Source organism: Leucopleurus acutus (assembly GCF_964270905.1).
Source record: "Leucopleurus acutus genome assembly, chromosome: 1".
NCBI classification, from domain to species: Eukaryota; Metazoa; Chordata; class Mammalia; order Artiodactyla; family Delphinidae; genus Leucopleurus; species Leucopleurus acutus.
Window position 1 is genome coordinate 203,668,852 of NC_139142.1, and position 20,721 is coordinate 203,689,572.

At 41.4% G+C, this 20,721-nt stretch overlaps 1 protein-coding gene across 1 annotated transcript in view; it reads left to right on the plus strand.

Moving 5' to 3' along the window:
• MKX (mohawk homeobox) overlaps window positions 1-14,929 on the plus strand; it is a gene marked incomplete at both ends in the record, with an annotated part of 58,330 nt that extends 43,401 nt beyond the window's left edge. Inside the window, 2 exons of the mRNA XM_082851225.1 lie at window positions 14,604-14,637; window positions 14,743-14,929. Coding sequence (XP_082707351.1) covers window positions 14,604-14,637; window positions 14,743-14,929 — 221 coding nt within the window. The remainder of the gene's footprint in view (window positions 1-14,603; window positions 14,638-14,742) is intronic.
• Window positions 14,930-20,721: the final 5,792 nt, after the last annotated feature.

The following is a 20,721-nucleotide window of genomic DNA, read 5'->3' on the forward strand; positions in this document are numbered from 1 at the left end:
GCGATGTAGCCGGTACTGCTGAGGTGTAGCAGCGGCGATGTAGCCGGTACTGCTGAGGTGTAGCGGCGGCGATGTAGCTGGTACTGCTGAGGTGGAGCGGCGGCAGTGTAGCTGGCGTTTCTTGTTGCTGACGATCTGCTTCAGCTCTACCATCTCCCACCTGCTCTCCCTCCTCCAGTCGGTAAGTCTTCTGTCCTGTTCACTCGATACCAGCCCCTGCACGCCAGCTGTTGTACTGGACTACTGTCCTTTTCAAGGGACTGTACTGTAAGATAAAAAATGTTTTATTTGTTTGATTTTTATGTGTTACTTGTGTGAAAAGTATTATAGACCTATGACAGCACAGTACTGTAGAGCCACCTGTGTTAGTTGGGTACCTAGGCTAACTTCGTTGGACTTAACAAACGTGCTCTTGGAACAACTTTTTTGTAGGTAGGGGACTTACTGTATTTCTAAGGTCACAGTGCCTGACATTTAGAGTGCATTCAGTAAATGTTTGCTGAACCAACCAATGAACCTGTAGAGCGGTAAATGAAGACACCATGGAGAAGAGCCCATTCTATTGCACTTAAGATTAAAAGATTGGGCTTCTAGTACTAGCCCTATGGTTTACTAAGTTTAGCCTCGGACCTGTCAGTCAGCTTTTCTGAGTCTCAGTTGTAAAATGGGGAAAATGATATAAGTGTGCACAAAAAGGAAATGAGATTAATGCACATTTATGACTTGTGAAATGCTTGATAAATACTGTTGTCACCACTGTGAATTGTGATAAGTTGACCTGGACCTTAATTATGCCCCCAAAAGGGGGGGCAGGGTAAAATGCTGTGTACAAAGTGTAATTTTCCATTTGATACTCAAAAAAATTTGGTTTTTACTTGGATAAGTTCAGCTTCATTGTAGTGTTGTTACCCATTCTCTATGAAAGCACCAGGCAGCCAAAGATGGCACAAAAATTCCAAGGGAAGTTGAGTATCTCTCGCATTCTGCTGTGCAGTGGGAAGAACTTTTTAATAAATGTTGGTCTCCTTGTAAGATGTCGGGAGTACTGAAATAACCCATATATTCTTACTCCAATTGAAGGATACCAAGTACAGCTGTTTAGGATAAAGCAGTGATACAATTAAGGTCTTTTAGGTAATGTATGTTTTAAGTAGTTATTTTTTCCCTTGTGGAATTGTATCAGTCAGTGAGCTCTTCATAGAGCTTTTTTAATAACAAAGATCAGAGACCTGTCTTTTAAGAACTGGGCATTTCCAAAGCTGTTTCCCCAGATGCAAATGCCATATTCTATCTTGAGTAAAGATCTTCACAATTTAAAACTTTCTCCGAGCAATTACGAGTAAGCACGCTAGCATACCTATATGATTGCGTGGATAACACGTGCAAGCTGCCAGGCCAAGAACAGCTGCGTGCGCCAACCCCAAAAATGAGCAGCAAAAGACCGGTTGCTGACCTCATCCTGGAATTTGCCGCGGTGTATGCTCATTCTTACTCTCATCGAAGACTCCATTCTGATGTTTTGCGTATTGTGGCTACTAAGCAACTTAAGTGACCTTCTCCAAGCCGTTGCAACACTGAAGTCTCCACAATATGCAGTCTTGCCCTTTGGGGAATTTTCCACACTGGAGTGTCAGAGACATAACATACCTGCCTGTGACCCAGGGGAGACAATTCAAATGAAAAAACTATTTTGAATTGTTGTGTTATTCATTATCTGTTCCATTTCAGGGTAAATCTTCAACATTGCCTCCTAGTTTGCTGCCACTACAAAGAGTTTGCAATTGTGGAATAATTATAGCTGCTCTTTATTGAGGATGCCTGGCTGCCTGGTGGTTTGCAGTGATTATTACTAATTTCTGCAACAGTCTTCATCATTCCGTATTTTGTGTCTATTTTACAGATGAGAAAAAAAATGAGACGCAGAGATATTAACCGACTTTCCCCAGACCACATGCTAACAAGCAGCAGTGCTGGGATTCAGACCCTGAGCTCTCTGGTTCCAGATCTGCTCTCTTCCATTGCAAGTTACTGTGGGAGGGGAAAGTGTGATTAAGTGAACGTCACCCTTCCCCGTTCACACTGATTAGCAGTGAACAGGTGCCCTCAATTTCTCAATTCAAGATAAACCAAAAAAGGCACTAATCCCATTAAAAGCAGCTGTAGGAATTTGAGTTACTAATTGGGTTATTCTCTTTCTCTGTCTTAATGACTGCTAACATTAGCATGGAATTTCCATTTGAATAATTTTTCAATTAATCATAAACTGGGACTCCCATTTCTCAAGCAGCCTTTTGACAGATGCTTTCAACACTTGCCCCACACAACTCCCATTACCTCCTTTTTTTTCCTCCAGTATAAAAATAATCATCTTTTTTTCATTTCTGGGCCCACTTTCTGCTTTTCCTAGCCCTGCTAATTATTTTTATGATGATGACGATTCTTGTGAATAATTAATTCAGTGCATTTTCATCATTACACATCCTTCGTTTCTTTATGCTTCTCCAGGGGGTCCTATAAATCAGGACAAATACAGATTCCTTTGCCTTTCACTTTGAAAGAAAGGATTTTTGTGCATCCTTTTGTCCAAGTAAGAATCTATTATCTATTACCCAATAAGCTATCTAATAAAATAACTTTTATTTTTTAATTTTTTAAATTAATCTCATGATTGTATTATTTTTTCTAAGAAGATCATTCCATTTTTAAAATTGAAGTATCGTTGATTTACAGTATTTATGTTAGTTTCAGGTGCACAGCATGGTGAGTCAGTATTTGTACAGGTTGCACTCCGTTAAAAGTTATTACAAGATAATGGCCGCATCCCTGAGCGGTACAATAGACCCTTGTCGCTCATCTGTTTTATACACAGCAGTTTCCCCTGCCCCTCCCTCTCCCCACTGGTAGCCACTAGTTTGTTCTCTCTGTCTGTGAGTCTGCTTCTGTCTTGCTGTACACATTTGTTTGTTTTATTTTGTAGATTCCACATATAAGTGATATCATTTAGTATTTGTCTCCTAAAGTAGGCTGAAAATCAGTGGGATAATATATCCAGTTACTTAGAGTTTGGAAAATAAGAGAAATATATTTCCTAAAAAGCCCGACCGACTAACTCTTATTCCCATCTTGTGCTGAGGGCTGTGTGATTAATGCCGCCTGAGGCCTGAATGGAACAATGGCTCACTTCTTCCTCCGTGTTTGTAACGTCCTGTGTTCAGCTCCCATTGTGGTGGCCTGGGAAGGATGGTTTCTCCTCCCTTGTTCAATAGATGCTTTTAGCTCCCCTGGCTTTGGACCCATGTGCAAACCGTATGCGTAATGAGTGGCTCACTCCTGCTGGCTTTAACTGGGTGTGCGTCTAACAGGACAGACCTCTAAAACAACAGAGGATACAGTGAGCATCGCCGTGGAACATCTGTAGTTTCAGGAGCCTTCCCAGTTCTTTAGTTTTTGTGAGTAACTGTTCTGCCCCTGTTGCGTTCCCCTTCTGAGTGTGGATGGAGAGTCACCACTAGGGAGGGGAGAAACCACATGCCTGCGAGAGCTTGGGAATCTTGCAAGGAATTACGATTTTCCTGGCTGTCATTACCCAAAGAAGGGGCAATTTTTTGTGCTTTCATGATGAAAGTATGTAGTTTGTTTACCCTGGAGTGTGAGAGCCAGGCTCTTTTGTGTAGTCCTTTGATTCAAAGCAATGACTATGATCTTCTGCACAGTGCATATTCATCACCTAGTTCTGGTTCTCTAGAGAGAATTTAATATTTAAATCACTTGTGAGTATATATAGTGCATCCCGTCACCAAACCCAAAAGTGTGACTAAGTGGATCTGGTTGGTCCTACGAATGTAATTTTTGATTCTTTTCTCTGTTTTTCTACAGCTTTCTGCTTTTCCCTGTCTCTCTTTTGTTTATTTTAAAATTAGTTTACACAACTGATTGTTAAAATATATTTCTCTCTATAGTCATCAGAAAGTATGTGAAAGGGTAGAAGATATCAGGAATTACAGAAGATTGCTTTTAGTCCAAAACTAATATTGGGTTCATTGTCCGTTTCTCTAAATCAGTCATTTTTAATGATTAAAACAAATATGTTTTCTCTTTTATTTCTGGGTGTCTTATTTACTTTTAAAACAGGCTGTGACATTTACAGGGCATTACCTATGGCAACTGCTTGGCATTTAAATATATTTAAGTCATGTGAACATGCCATTCCTCTGCATTTAAATTTCCATGAAATGGCTTTACAAGAACTTTTCTGTGTGCTGTACTCATGCTTCTTTCTGGTAGTCATCAAGCTCTGGTATTTTTTTTTTATCTAAGACCCTAAGAGTGTTTGCGCTCTCTCTTTACAGTTTCTTTGCTTCACATTTAAGTACTGTATTTTTACTGTCTTGTGATAGAGACACCCCTCCTGAAGATTGCATTGCTTAAGGCTGTAGCGTGGAGCCTGTGTGTCTAATTTGGGTCATCGGTGGCGGGTGGTGGTCCCAGCACAGGAGGGACCCACGTGCTCTGCAGGAAGAAGGGGCTCAGCTCACCCTCCAGCAGACACGGCTGAGGGTCGTCCCTAGTTCTCAGCCTGTCCCTGGGCCTCTGGGTGGCTTCCAGGTGATGGTCACTAGCACTTTGATCCTCTTCAGCCCTTTGGTCCCAGATGCTCTGCCATTTCTGCTCTTGTTCAAAAGCAAAGCCACCAGCAGGCCTAGACAGGACCCTGTCACTGCTCAGTTCAGCATGCTGACCACTGAGCTCTACTGTAGTGATTTTGGTCCTGGGGGTGACCACGCTGTTTGCATGGTGGTTCTGTTCCCCTATCCCTGTTCCTCTAGAGATCATATAGCTCCAGGTACCTCTCAGGGCTGCTTTAAAAATAACAGATTAAAAATAACCAAACACGGTTTATAAACCTCGTCACGATGTGTAACAACACCATGCTCTGTTCTTCCTGAGTCAGGCCTGAACAAAGTATTCTAAGGGCAGCAGAAACTAAGTTTACTTGAGTTTATAAAAGCTTTTTATCCTACCCTAGGAAGAAAAAAAAAATCCACATTAGGTTGAATAATTACTTTTTGATGACCCCCATCTGGATTACTATTTCCCAAAGGAAAATTTAAAAAAATATAAGACTCCCAAAAATAAAAGTCCCCACCATGACAGCAATATAGAGCTGGGCCTACGTGTTTATTTTCAAAACAGAAAACACAGATCTTATAACAGTCTGTTATTACCATAGCTGCTCCAGTTAGAAGAGAATGAGGGTGATTTGATTATTCTGAAGTATTGTGTAATATATTACAATGAAAATCTTGGGTCCTTTTATCCTCAAGTTTGTATTTGTAATGACTCTCCCTGAACTATATACATCACAGCATAGCAAAAACTGTAATACCTGGGGAAAGTAATGCAAGTAAACTTTTGTTACACCATCCCACCCCCAAAAAGGCATATTTTAAGTGGTATTATATTCATGTTTAAGCAAAAATAGACAAAAGCATTTTGAACCTAGAGTCACCCATTTCTGAACGGCATTTTCCTAATACAAATGTTATATCTGCTACTGATACGAAGGTAGAATCAGGAACTTGGTTCATTAAACGCAGCCCCGACGGATCCTACTGAGCCATAGGACCCTCGGCACCCCCAAGGGACCTGGGGTGGCCCCTCAGCGGGTAAAGGTCGACTGACATGCTTCACTTCCCTCAGGGAGTCGTGACGCCAAAGCCCTTCCTGTGCACCAGGCTCTGTTCCACAAGCGTTACACTGGGCACCTCATTTAATCCTCACTGCAAGCCCGGGAAGGAGGGGTTACTCTTATCCCCATTTTATAGGTGAACTTGAGATGCGATGCACATAAATGACTCACCCAACGCCCTGTTTCTAGTGAAACCGCCAGCTATTTTCTTATGGTCCTAAGATACATCCTGTGCCTTAGAGAAATTATTGTACAAAAAGGTGGGTTTGATCTATGAAATGTTTTTGTTTTCTCCCCAAATAGATCAACTTGTTAGGTGAAAGCAACTTATCCCCTACTCTCTTCTAGAAATTTCTTGTATCCTACATTTAGGTGATAGCAGGGAAATAGGATCTATATGCCACTGGAATTTAATGAATGGTTTGGGGTGTCGATTCCTAGTGACTATCTGGTCTTCTCTGGTCAGATCGGGTCATCAGAAGACCTCTAGACTAGGGACACTCGGACCCATAGCCACGGCCCAGGCCCGCAAGGCCTTCTTCCTCATCTTTACGCCTCTCCCTACTTTTCAGCTTCTCCCACCTTCAACAACATTAACAAAAATCTTCCCAATTTTCATTTGAAAGTCCTTCCCCACCCTAGTTTAGACTTCAAATGACTGTTTCTGAAATTAAAAGCAGAAAATCACAGAACCTTTAAATGTAGAAATGTGTGAACATAGAACACTGACATGCCAAGTATAATTTTAACATTTTAAGTGTATTAGGAGCATCAAAATATATCAGAAATGTAGGAGAAAGACTGGTAATACTGTTCATCTTATGTCTAAAATATGCTTCTTTTCTATTAATAAGTACAGCAGACGAACTGTGAGTAGAGAACTGTCACTTGCACCTCTTCTGGAAGATCCAAGGGGTTGGCGAACGTCACCTCTCTTGTTGTGTCATTTCTGGTGTTAATGCATTCAGACAGGTTTAACAGCAAGATCTCCTAGTCTGAAGTGTCATTTCTGGTAATTTAAGGAATTTGAAAAGCATGGCCATAATGTGAGCCAACTCAAAGATACACTTCAGTTCATATATCAAAGCAAAAGTACTTTTTGATTTTTCAGAGATACTGAAGAGCTTGAAAATACATGGATGGAGCCAGACTTTCCAGCCAGTTTCTAGATGATAGCAAATGCACATTTTTCCATTTAAAAGGCCTTTTTTTGCTGAAGAAAGTCGTATTAGTACGTTGTAACCAAACACTATTCAGCTACATATTTATTAAACATTAACCTCCTAGACCTGTGGTGTGGCAGCTGTTATGTAGCCCTTGTGCTATTGCAGAACTTAGAGGATGAGTGTCAGTGTTGGGACACTGGGACAGAATTAAAGTTCAGCTGAGAATCAGAGTAAGACCACCCTGTTTTCAGAACTAGTAGCCCAACTTGCATGTGGAAGGGAACACTTTTATAACCAACTCGCGCCCCTTGCAGCGCACGGGCACACACGGAAGTTACTCGGGTATAGTTAGGAAGTCATTTTCTGAGACTTTGGCTAGAAACCTAGCTTTCATGGATGAAACATCTGGGGTGACATCTCCAATATTCCCCTTGAGAAAATGAAGTAACAAAATCCATTAGACACTTAAAGTTAGTAGATATTCTTTAATGTGGCTCCAGTGTTCTTTGTCTTGGCATGTTATGTACTCTGGCACAAAATAGCATCAGAAAAGCCATTTTGTCTTTGAAGATGATAGATTCTGCACAATTAATGCATTAATCTGTGCTCATGGGCTTTGGCCAGAGTTAAAATATTTCATCCTTACATAATGGTTTTCATATTAAATCTCTGAACAACACTATTTTTTCTGATGAACTAACATTCAGCCCCATATTCTAGATGTAAAAAATACAGTGAGAGGAGAGGTTAATTTTTAGAAATGGTTACAAGGATTTATATAGTTCTTGGTATACATGCTTAAGCTTTCTTCTAAGTGTTCTGGAAAACATGAAATCCTCATAACCTGAGTCTAGTGTGATTAGCCCTGCTTTCCAGGTGTGAAAGTTGGAGCACAGAGTAACTTAGCATTGAGGACCTTTAATATCTTTAGTGGAGAAGATGGAAAGTGGAGTTGAGACATTCTAATTGGGTGGTACTCCGCTTATTTGAAAAGTTACGTTCAAATTACAGATCCCACCTCCTGTGCCTTTAGTCCTCCAGTCCAGACTGAGGAGGTCAGAATAACTGTGCGTTTTACCAGAACAAAGGTTCAGCTGGGAGTTAATAAGGAGCCACCGGCCTCAAGTTCTTTTCCTCCGCATAATCAGAAAAGCCGCAGGACAGCTATGTAGCTCCCTAAATGATAGGGAGCCCATCGACACTTAGAGGTTTAGCCACGGTCATGGGTGCTCCCGGAACAATAAAGATGTTCTGCTGTTGTTAATGGAACTATAACCTATCCTGAAAGCTTTGAGGTGTCAGCTACCCCAGTCTTCACTATTGGTCCAGAAGAGAGGGGTGTGGTTTCTAATTTTTTATTTTCTGGGAGGAGATCGAGAGGAGGACGCATTGACAGAAAGGCAGCTGACGGTGGGGACCCTGCGGATCCAGGACATCTGGGCACTATTAGCTATAGTGAGAGGCCAGCCCACGTGAGAGGTGGCAGGAAGGAAAAGAATCTTTCTCCAGATGGTGGAAGTCATGGCTGGAGGAAACACTGGCTTAATTTTTGGAAAAGATTTTCTTTAAACTCTGAAATAATTTTGGAAGCCACTCATTCTTTAAGGCCTCAGGATAAATAATTTAGTATATTGCAAAGGGAAAAGAAATACCAGCTCCATCCATGAAGATGAGGCGGGTTTCATTTTATAATTTTCACTATTCCGAAAGGCTCCACTAATCCTTCCATGAACGATAGCCTTGATATTCACCAAGTTTTGGTGCAGTCTCTTCCTGTCATGCTGAAGCTTTAACGTGTAATTCACCTTCAGTCCATGGCACTGGAAAAAGCAGTTTAATCATCAACAGATAAGTGTTACAGGTTGTTGGGTAGGTTTCTATCCTTCCTTTTTTTGAGCAAAATCACTTGGGATGATTTATCTTTACTTACTCAAAAGCTCTAACTACCCCAAAGAGAGGATAACCACAGACATTTCCCCTAAAGTGATGCAGCAACGGCTGTCTAGCAGTTACTTAGCAGCAATTCAGTCCTGGTGATGCAAGAGTGATTTTAGGGGTATCACATCTATTAAAATGTCTCTAATTTAAAGTCTGAGGATGAGCTCAGCGGAGCTTTAGATTTCCTATTCTGTGATTTGGACTGATTTTTTGATGTTACAGATTAAATAATAAGGAGGAAAAAAAGTCATTTTTTTGTATCTCTATGGTCTAGAATACTAGCAAAAGGTATAGAAAAGGTGTTTAATGGGCTCTCTGTGTAAATAATGCATTAGACCTTGCCATGGTCTTTGAAGGTGGCTTTATCAACTGAGATTGCTTAAATGATGAAATGCTAGTAATTGTTATTTTAAAGATAACCCCTTCTTGTAACATTCGAGACTCTCAAAATTCAAGTTTAAACCGGGCGAAGCTGGATTTTGAATTCTTTCAAGCCGTTTCTTTTTCACAGGCGAAAATACAAGAAACAAAAAAAGAAAACAAAACAAAAAACATTGCCACATCAGGGGAAGCCAAATGATAGATTATTATCTTGTTTGTTAACAAAGGGGTAAGGGGTAAGGGTAAGGAAGATGTAGAAGTTCAGTGAAAAAGCAAGTTCTAAAACGCATACAGAGACTTCCCTGGTGGCCCAGTGGTTAAGACTTTGCCTTGCAATGCAGGGGATGCGGGTTCGATCCCTGGTGGCGGAGCTAAGATCCCACAGGCCTTGCGGCCAAAAAAACCAAAACATAAAACAGAAGCAATATTGTAACAAATTCAATAAAGACTTTAAAAATGGCCCACATCAAGGGCTTCCCTGGTGGCGCAGTGATTGAGGGTCCGCCTGCCGATGCAGGGGACATGGGTTCGTGCCCCGGTCCGGGAAGATCCCACATGCCGCGGAGCGGCTGGGCCCGTGAGCCATGGCCGCTGAGCCTGTGCTCCGCAACGGGAGAGGCCACAACAGTGAGAGGCCCGCGTACCACACACACACACACACACAAAAATGGTCCACATCAAAAAAATCTTAAAACACGTACAAAGTGACTCCTTTTTAAAAAATGTATATAAACTTGCTTTGGGAGTCAGTGCATCCAAATATTAATTTGAGTTGCCCGTCAGTGCCCTCTATTTTCTCTTCTACACTTTTTCCTGGGTTTTCTGCAGCGAACCTGCATGCCTTTCTTATTAGAGAACAACAACAAATGCTGTTTTTAAAAGTAAAGAAATGTCCAGCCGCGGTGGAACCAGTCTGTAGGGGTGTGTGAGCCCCGCCCAGATCCAGTGTGTGGGGAAGTAGAGAGAGACGGGGTCGACGCTGTCTGGTGTGAGTTCCTGCAAATCTGGAGCGATCGGTATTTCAGAATATTCAGTGAGGCTTTATATCTACCCGACTCACCAGAGTCTCGTGCTTTATCTCAGTTGTTCCAAGTATGTAAATAGCTCCAGAAACTGGTCTCGTGCGCCAGGGTCTCTTGGGACCCCTGAGACCAGAAACACTGAAGCCTGGCTGTCCACATCTGCTGTCTCCAGCAGCGGCTCCCAAACCGACCAAGTGTGAGAAGGCACATTTGTCAAGCGTCTGGAGCTCTCTTTCCATTTTAATTTAGGGAAACATATAATACATGATTTTTAGATTATGTAATTTAAAATACTTGTTTTCTTAATCTTAATTTTATTTACCTTTCAGTGGTGTGAGTAGTATTTTGTGGAACATTTTAAAACAAGCCTTACTGATTAAATTTGAAAAAAAATCTCAGTGCAAAAGATTTGGCCATATTTTTTTCTCTTTTTACGACTAGAATTATTACCTCAGGAATATATATCAGAATGAATATTTCTAAACTGCATTTCTCAAACTTGAATGGACACTTTGCCCACAGGGCTTTGTGCTTGCACATCTCGAGTTGCAGTAGAACTGAATTTTCTTTATAATTGTTTCTCTACTTAACTTTATAAGGAAACACATGTCCAAACTGAGGATAGCCCCATTTTAAGTTTCAACATGGTTTGGGTTTTACAGCATCCAAGATTTTCCTAACGACGCATCTCTTTTTTTCATTCCTTTTCTTTTTTGGTCTTAAAACACGCTCTTTTGGCTGGTTCAGTAAGTTGTTCCTGCCAACCAGTTGCTTTTATGATAATTGACAGCGTAGCTGATTTTTGGAACCTTGGGATCTAAAAAGGCATTTTAGCTCAGACGTGGGACCGGCAGAGCCAAGCTACTTGCAGAGTGAGAGAGGCAGCTGAGCTGGCCTCGGACCCGGGTCTGTGCCTGGGCAGTGACGGCGGGCGGGCGTCGGCTCAGACCCCTTCCTGCTCCTGTCACGTCCTCTCTTGAGCTACTGGGCGCCGCTTCTGGAGGGGGCTGGTGAGAGACCTCCTGTCTGCTGAAGTGGCGTCGAGTGGTGGCCCAGAAACCCACCGCTGCTTAAATACTGACGACTGGCCGAAGAGACACAAAATACTTGAACCAGATAAGTGCCGGTGAGTTTATACTTCAAAGGAAAAGAGCACATGAAAAAGAACATTCCACATTTAGCACATTTAATAGAATGAGCGGATTGTAAATTGTCTGAGTCCCCCTCAAACGACCTCCATTCTCTGAAGCCGCTGGGGCGTCTCCCCAGCTCAGCATCAGGAATAGAGAACAGTCTCCCCAGATTGCCAGATGCTTATACTCCTTTGCTTTCCTACAAAAGTACAAATGTTTCAGAGTACAAGGGCCCCTGTCTGCTGTCTCCCTTCTGCTGGTGCTTCTGGGAACCGCTGCTCTGCAGGAGGTGGCTCTCGGACGCACAGAACCCCGGCGACGTGGGCAGCTCGCCAGCAGCAGCAGAAGCACGCCCTTCCAGCACCGACTGAAGTTTTGCACCAAAACTACCCTCGGCACAGAGATGCCCCCAAAGCAGCGTTTGACCCCCCAGCAGTCAGCTTTTGCTTGTTGGTTTGAAATCTTCGACAACGAACTTCGTTACATGCTGTTTGAACATTTACTACTGATAGAGAAGCAAAGTGTGTCTTCTCTTCATTCCTTTTTATGAAGCCTTTTCTTCTGTTGCTGGGAAAGGAACCTGAATCCATACCAAATGACATTGAACTGAGTGCCCTCTCTGCCTTAGAAATAAATTACAGGATTCATCTTTGCTGCGAGGACATTGTTGACATTCGTGAAACTAATTAAGAATACCCGAACGGGGATCGGGGTCTCTGTGTTTACACTTCAAAGGTATTTTCATAGGCACCAAACTGTAAAGCACATACACCCCAAGAGTAAGCAGAGTTTTATAATTTCACGGTTGGCCGTAGTAAGCTTGTTTCTTGGTGGCAGGATCCTGGTAGGCAGCCATGGGGGCTGCTGCTTGTGGCGTCTGGCTGGCCGCGGGGATGCAGAACACCTTAGTTCACACTTCACCTTAAACAAGCTCTCGTGGACCTTCCCAGGGACCTACGTGTCTTCCTTCCACCTACAGAGTCGGCAGCCACGGGCTTCCTTCCTGTTGTCTGCACTCTGTTGCCCATCCAGGTGGGGAATCGGATGCTGGTCCCCTGTGTACATGCGAGACAGCTTCGTTCGTAAGCCAGAGCATCAGTTACATGGTCTTTTCTGAATTATGTTTTGTTATTTCCCTAATGTTATTTAACCTTCATGGAACTTATTCTGCTTTTGCCAAGTCTTTCCATTGGATAAATATCTCCATAACCTATTGCTTCACTTTGGCAACAGAATTGTTGCAATTTGTGGGCAAAATTGAGCAAAGGCCTAACTCGGTTTTTTTTTTCTCTCTGTAAAATGTCCAATGTTGTTAGCTTTTCTTGTCCTAAACAAAGGCACTGACTTACTCTCTGTTCTGGTAGTGCCTTGTATCTGTCATTATTGAGCAGAGATTTGCAGTTAATAGCACCAAACGGAGAAAGACTTGACAGACAGCAGAGACACTGATGCTGGATAAGCCAAGACACAAAGTGCTTGGAGTTGTGCCCACATGTAGGACGTGATCTGTAAGCGAGGATTACGAGGGTCCTGTGAATTCAAAGTTGTCATTCTTTTCCTTCTGTTTACATAAGCAATATTATAATTCCAAAATTATCAAGCAGCAGAGGTGTAGCTAACCATCCAGGGCTACCTCGTAGGGGCCGAAAGATCCAGAGGCTAGCAGGGCTCCGGAGGGGGACCAACTACGCAGGAATCCAGTTATTTTTCCAAAGATCCCTAATACGAAAGGAGACCAAAGGGACTAACGTTTATTGTTCCATTTGGGGCCAGACACACTTCATCTCACTTACTTTTCGTGACAACCTTGCCGTTTATTCACTACGCGCTTTTGTTGTGTTTGCTTGTCTTCTTTTTCGGCAGGGTAAGGTAGGGTGGCCCTGAGTGAAAGGCTGTGCAAAGAGCTCAAGATGACCGTTACTATCTCCCGGTCTACATTGCCTGGCCTGACTCAGGATGTGTTAACAGCTTTCCCTGACTCTTTTCATCCATCGAGGGCATCAAGGTTTAGCTGCCTTGTCGACACGGTCACGTCCCTGGGAAATGTCGCCCTGCTGGGACTATATCATGATCGTGTTCCTGATCTCCCCCCCAGGCCTCTCCGAGTTCCACGACTCTCTGGGAGCCCAGGGCTGGAGATGAGGCTGCACCGCGGCAAACTAGCTTTGAGCACTGCCAGGGAGTTAGGGGAGGAGAACAAAGGGAGGGAACTGAGGGCAGGAAAAGCCAGCTTTCCAGAGGCGCTGTGAGCAAACTCCCTGTTCCCATGCTTCCTGTGTGGGGTGCAGGGCTTCGTTCTGTAGGTTCTCAATGGTGTTTGTCGCTGGTGGTGGTGGTGCTGGTGGCAGAGGTTTAACCGCTGTATTTCTGGCGTCTCTAAGGCTGCTGGGAGCTCCAGCCCCACTCTGTGTTCTAACCTCCCGTGCCATGCCGCTGCCCCCCTTTACCCTCTGGAATCTTTCCCTCCAGCATGTCTATTTTTGTGTTCCTGATATCTTGCTCTTTTGGCCAGAGGACCTCCCCCAGAGAGGGTTAATCCGGATCAAGAACCCATTTCGTCTTCCTTTATAAGGTGTGGTTTTGATAGACATTCGTGCTCCGAGTGAAGCAGCAAGCCTGGCTCTCATGTCCTGCGGGATGAGGGGTCCGTGTGGAGCTCACAGACCAGTGCCTGCTTATTCCAATCCGCCAGGAGTCCTGCGTTGCTGTCAGCACTGGGTCTGTTATTCATCGGCTAACTCGCCAGAGGGGACTACCTGCCAGTCCTGTTTCTGAGATGAAGGTTTGATTTCCATGAGATCATAGACTGCCGAGCCACAGGCACCCTGAAGATCACCTAGGAGCTCCTTTATTTTATAGTTCAGGAGGCTGTACCCCAGACCTCATGCAGCATCACAATCTGCCCAAAGGCACACGGCCGGCGAGTAGTGGGGTGAGACCAGAACCTGCCCCGGAACGGTCAGCACTTTCTCCCTGTGCCATCGCCCTTCTCACCAAAATGCCCAATCAGTGTCTCAGAACAAACTGACCGCAGATGTTTGTATGTTTATTAGAGCCACTTTTTATTCTTTATTACCTGTTCTCATCTTATTCCTGCTTCTTTGCGAAGAGATTTTTTTTCACACCTTCTTCGTAAAAAAAAAAAAAAAATGTGTAATCAATTTTCAACATGTTTCCTGACGAACTTTCATTCCTCGTAATTAATGATGAAAGGCCTGAGATTCAAAAAGATAGCAGAAAAGAAAAGTAATCAAATGTTTGCTTTTCTTTACAGACACTCTGGAAAATAGATCCAGTAAGGGTGACAGGTGAGCGGTATGTTTTTATTTGCCATTTGTGCTTTTCAGTGGTGGTCTTCTCTACGTGCGCTGCAGTGAGTTTGATCATTTTCTTTCTGTTCTGCTTAAATGTAGTGCAGCTAATAGAAAGGGACCAAGCAAGGACGACACGTACTGGAAGGAGATCAATGCAGCCATGGCCTTAACAAATCTCGCACAGGGAAAAGACAAGCTGCAGGGGACCACCAGCTGCATTATCCAGAAGTCGTCCCACATTGCAGAAGTGAAGACGGTCAAAGTGCCCCTGGTTCAGCAGTTTTAAGAGTTTGTCACCTTTCAGATCGATGGCTGTTCTTCACATCAGTGTTTTTTCATAAACCCTCATCCTAGGGGCTGGAGCAGCAGTGAAGATGACTCCTTTTCAAGCCTCTTCCTATTTTTAATCATCCTAAATATATCATTTAGTTGCTTCTATAAAAGACGTATAAATTATAAGACCTCACTTTAATCAAAAATATTAACTTATTTTATGTTACTCCAAGTATGCATAAAATGTCTGCATTGCTATTACAGTAAGTGCCTTGCTTTCCCGAAAATAAGCTGCAACGTGGGCATAGTAGAGCAGCTGTGCCTCAAAATGACAACACCACAATGCTCGTGAGACTGTGAGTGCCATTCCAGATGGACCTACCCACGCCAGGACTCAAACCATAATTGCTGAAAGCCCTTGAAATGTATTCACTAATTCACATGTTAAAACTTGGAAATCTGTTCAGCCCAAATGAAATGTTCCTTTAAAAAAAAAAAATTCTGAAGTATTTAAAATTGTTCAGTGTGCTTTGCCGAGGGACAGTGAGAATTTTATGCACGTATCTTGCCTGCATATCTGGTTGGTTACAAACTTCCAAAATAAAAGGTTCAGGGATCACATAATGTGTACATTCAAGAAAAATGGCAATGAACGTGATCAGAAAAGAAGTTTTTAAGCACTGCTGGAAAACACCACAATGCTCTTCAGAATTGATTTGGATTTTCTTTTTCTCAAGTTTTGCCGAAGTTTTCAAAAAGTTTATTATCCAAATAACTCGAAATGTTCCCGTATAAAACTAAAACTATAGTTTAGGTTTAAAAACATAATCCTGTTTGCATTAGAGTTCAGTGTTTTTTGTAATGGAAACTGTTTTTCATATGGAATAGCTAAAAACCTCTTATTTGGTCCATTTCAAATTACAGTTGCTGATGGACAACTTATATTGCATTGAGAACAAGGTAATAAAAGAAATGTATCTCGATGTGAATATACATATACACACAAAATTGATTTTTAAATTTAAAACATATGGGAAACAAAACATTGAACAGTCTCTGACTTTTGCCAAATAGGACATTAAGGTGAAATCATGTATTAAAAGAAAGAACATTTTGTTTCTAAATTAGACTATCGTGGAGTGAGAATAATCAATATCAAGAAAGATCTTTTTCAATCAAACGTTAATATTCTAATCAGCTTGGGGAGGCTTGAAATTTGAATAAACAGTAGGGATGCCAAATATAACAGAATATTTGTGCTCAGAGAAGTAAAAAGGATTTGTCTCTTTTATGGCGGGATGTTTTTTCTGAGTATGTAACCTATTTTATAAATTTTTTTTGAAACTGGAAAGCGTTTTTGTGAGTGTGAATGACAGCCAACAGTGCAGCCACGTGGTGACATTTTTCTTTATTTTGCAAAATGCTTTTAAACCAGAGGCTGCTCTAGTTGATACATGGACAGTATCAGTCTTGATATACATTGTAGGACACTTTTTCATGTAACATAACATTTGGGGATTGGGTTTATTTAGTGTAATGAAAATAATTTGATATTAAGATATTTTGTACATATATATATTTTTACTTTGTTTTCTAAATTGCTGTTTGCAGTAAGAGTAAGTGCAAAGCAAGATATGTAAGTTATGACTGTATGATCAGATGAAGTATGAGTTCTTCTGGTTTACAAGATCCTTAAATAGTTACAGATCCATGATAAAACTTTGGAATCTTTATAAAACAATTTTTCGAAAATGTGATCATGTCAGTGAAAACTAAGGACAAGTACTTCACTCTTTTTCATACTATTATAAGTTATTCTGGTATTAAATATTTTAATAAAATTGTTTTTGTTTTTACATATTTCAGTTAGATGAATGGATGCTGGTTGTTTTTTAATTTGAATTAGTCATAATTCATTTTTACCATCTTTTCAAAAAGAATCAACAGATTTGTTCTATGTTATAAACCATGGATGACAAGCCAGTATAGGACAGCTCTTCACATGATTTTCTTTAAATACCAAAGCTTGGAGTCTGGCCTATAAACACATCAAGGCGATTTGACAATTAGCACATCCTGGCATAATAGCTCCAATTGCAATTACTTTTACTTTACTTTTTCTTTTGCTGCTTTCACATTTTCTGGAAATCAAAGTCCCCCCGATCCTTTAAAAGCATCTTCAACAATGCTGAGTCAGCTGCTGAGACTCTAACTCATAATTTATGTTGTAGAGAAATAGAATTACCTCTATTCTTTGTTTTGCCATATGTAATCATTTTAATAAATTTAATAACTGCCAGGAGTTCTTGACAGATTTAAAATAAAAGTTAATTTCTAGACCTCAATGATCATATGAATTTTGTTTTCCTTTGAGAGCTGACCAGGTGGAGAGGGCAGTAGAACACAAGGGTCCATTATATGCCATAATTCTCCTTAGGTTGGTCAGGGATATGATATCGGGGCACTGCATTTGTATTAGGGTTGAATTTCATCACCTTAGACCACCAACCCACCCTTTAAGAGCCGAGGAAAAGTAGGATGCTAACGGTTAAAATACATAACTTTAGAATGAAGATTTTCATTAAAAACCTTCCAGTAGCTAATACAGTACGCATTATTACTGGGTGCTGTGCACTGGAGAGAACCTTGGCTTTGAGGCTAAGCAGATGTACGTTTGCATCCCAGCTCTGCCACTCACTACTGTAGGGTCCAGACTCAGTCACTCTCAGCTTCAGTTTCTTCACCTGCAAAGTGAGAGTAATGAGTTATACCCTGTAGACTTTGCTGCAGGGTTCAGAGATAATATACAATATATAAAGTGCCTACCACAGTGCTTGGCATTTAATAGGTGCCCACTAAATGGAAGGTATTATCACATAATTTTAATTCCCTTATAGAGGGTTTATGTGCAAGAAAGTAGAAATATAAATGGAATATGAGATGTGGGTAGTTTAGTAAAGAGCCTTGAGAAAGGAAAGCTGTCTGATGTGAAAGATTGCAGTGAAATGGTAAAAGTTGGTATCAGAATTAGAACGTCAAGAAAGATCATTTCATTGGCATTAGTCTGAAACTCCTGGAGAAAAGCTTAAAGTAGAACAAAGGTAGGGAAGAACAGACATGCCCGCAGAAGACGCAGCATGTGCGATGCCTTCGTTCCGAACAGCAAGAACTGCGTCCCCCTCTTTTTGTCCTGCTTGATCCTGTTCAGGATGACTAAGAACTCAAGCTGCTGTCTGTACCCTGCCTGCTCCAAGTAGCAATGTTTAGCAAACAGTGGCAACGGCCGTGGTCTGCTTTTAAACTCATCCAGCTCGAAGGCATCACATCGTGCAAATAAACACAGAAAATAAGAGCAAGCGCGCAGACTCTTGCGTCTGGGGCCGCTTAGGTCGGCCACGCCTTGGAAGGCAGTGCGGGGTGGCGGTAGAGCTTGGGCCCGCGCAGCCTGGCTGGGCCTCTTCACTTCTGAGTGACTTTGGGGAGTAAGCATAAGGCTTCTGTACCCAGTGTTTGCATCTATAAAATGTGATCTATGAAATTTACCTACTCCAAAGGTCTGTTATGAGGATGAAGTAAGACAGTGGATAGAAAAGTGCTTTGCCAACTGCATGGTACTGTACAACTGTTAACGATTATTAATGAGTTCCAGATGACTCGGAAAGGCCTAATATCCCATAATTTTTGGCAGAATAAATTGTGGTTTCCGTGACGCATAGAGGACCCCTAGATTTTGAAGACTTGTTATGTGCCCCCACCTTTGGGCCTTCTTGAGTACAGAGTCTTTTGGTCCTGCGCTTCTTCATAACAGTTATGATCAGAATTAGGTCATTGATTGTCACACTGCAGGGACAGAGTCCTGACTTCACCGCTTCCTAGCTTTGAGACCCATCCTAGAGACGAACTAAAAATTTGGTTTGGTTGGTGTGTGCATTGGCCATAATGAACTTTTTTTTAAGGTGAGAAAAACAGATTTCTGAGTTTGGAAAAACAAGCTGATGTGTTGTTACATCTTTACACAGATGACTCCATGGAAATTCATCCCATGTAAAGATTGTCTCAGTAAGTCTTCTGAAACAAATCTCAGCCCAAGTTTCCAGTTTCTGGAAACCTGATCTGCAGTGAGCCTGATTCATGACTTCTAAACAAAAATTTTTAATTCATGTTTTAAAACATTATAAATGTAGCTTGTGCTAGTTGTAGAGACACTGAAGCAGTACAGAGGGACACAGATAAAAAGCCCCATGCCCTATCTCTCCACGATCCCAATCCCACGTCCCAAAGATAACCATGGTTCACAACGTCTTGTGTATGCTTCCAGAAACTCTATGTACATACAACCTTGTGCTTTTTCATCTTGTACTTGGTACTATATTCCTACTGCTTTGCAACATTTTTTACACTCCATCCTATGTGTGTTTACATATACAGTATATATACATATATACTATATGTAGCTTTCCTTATTTTAAATGAATGCATAGGATTTTGGTTCAGGTTATTAAATGTATCCAACAAATACCCCTATGGACTTAAGAGTTATTTCCAATTTTTAGTTATTACAAACTAGTGCTATTCAAAGTGCTGTTTCACATCGAGATAAGGAGCTTTCGTCCAAATACAAATCAATATACTGTTTTCTTAATCAAGAAATTCTTTCTATGAGAAAAGATTGTCACCTGAACTCACAGTGCTCCTAGAAGTGTAGCTGAATTACATCCTGGCCCCTGATCTCCCAGCAGACCAATAACAAGCCATCTGTAGATTATCACTGCTGTGCAGACCGTGTTTCAGTAGCACTGTTATAAATACTGATGCAGTGAACCTTCCTGTGTGTATATGTCTTCAGCCACTTATATGTCTGTGGAAGTAATGTGTCGAATGATAGGTACGTTAAACATTTTGATGGATGTTGACAAATTACCATTTTAAAGTTTTACCATTTTACACTTCTAACAGTAGGGTGTGAGTGTCTGTTTTCTTCCAATTGGTCAAAACACTGAATATTACTAAACTTTTCAATACTTGACAATGTGGTAAATAAAAAATGATATCTCAGCGTTGTCTTAAATTATACTTTTTAAAGATGAGTGATATTGTGCATAAGCTTATTTGCCTTTGGTATTTCTATTCAGTGAACTGCCTGTTTATATCTGTCTGTCTGGTTTCCCTCCCTCCCTTCCTTCCTCCCTCCCTCCCTCCCTCCCTCCCTTCCTTCCTTCCTTCCTTCCTCCCTTCCTTCCTTCCTTCCTTCCTCCCTTCCTTCCTTCCTCCCTTCCTTCCTTCCTTCCTGCCTCCCTTCCTTCCTTCCTTCCTTTCTTCCATTTGTTAGTGATTTGTATGAGCTCTTTGCAAATCTAAAACTTCTAAATCTAAAGTACCTTATCTATAATACAGGTTGCAAATATTTTCCCAGTTTTTAGTATATTTTTTACTTCCCTTATAATATTTTTAAAATTCAGAACTTAAACATCGCATGTGCATATACACAGGGTGTATAAGAGGTACTACATGTATTTGGTCATCACAGAAGCAGTGTAGCTCTAGAGCCAGAATGCTGAGGTTCAAATTCTATCTCTTCTGCTTACTAGCCCTACAATCTTAGACAAAACACTTAACCTCAGTTTCCTCATCTTTAATATGAATCATAATAATACTTACTTCCTAGTGCTGTGAGATTAAATTAGTTATTATATACAAGAGCACTTACAACAATAGTACCTGGTACATAGTTAGTGCCTAGATTGTAAAAAGATTCACCCAATTTTCTATTAGATTTTTGGTTCACTTTTTTCTTTTTTTTATTAG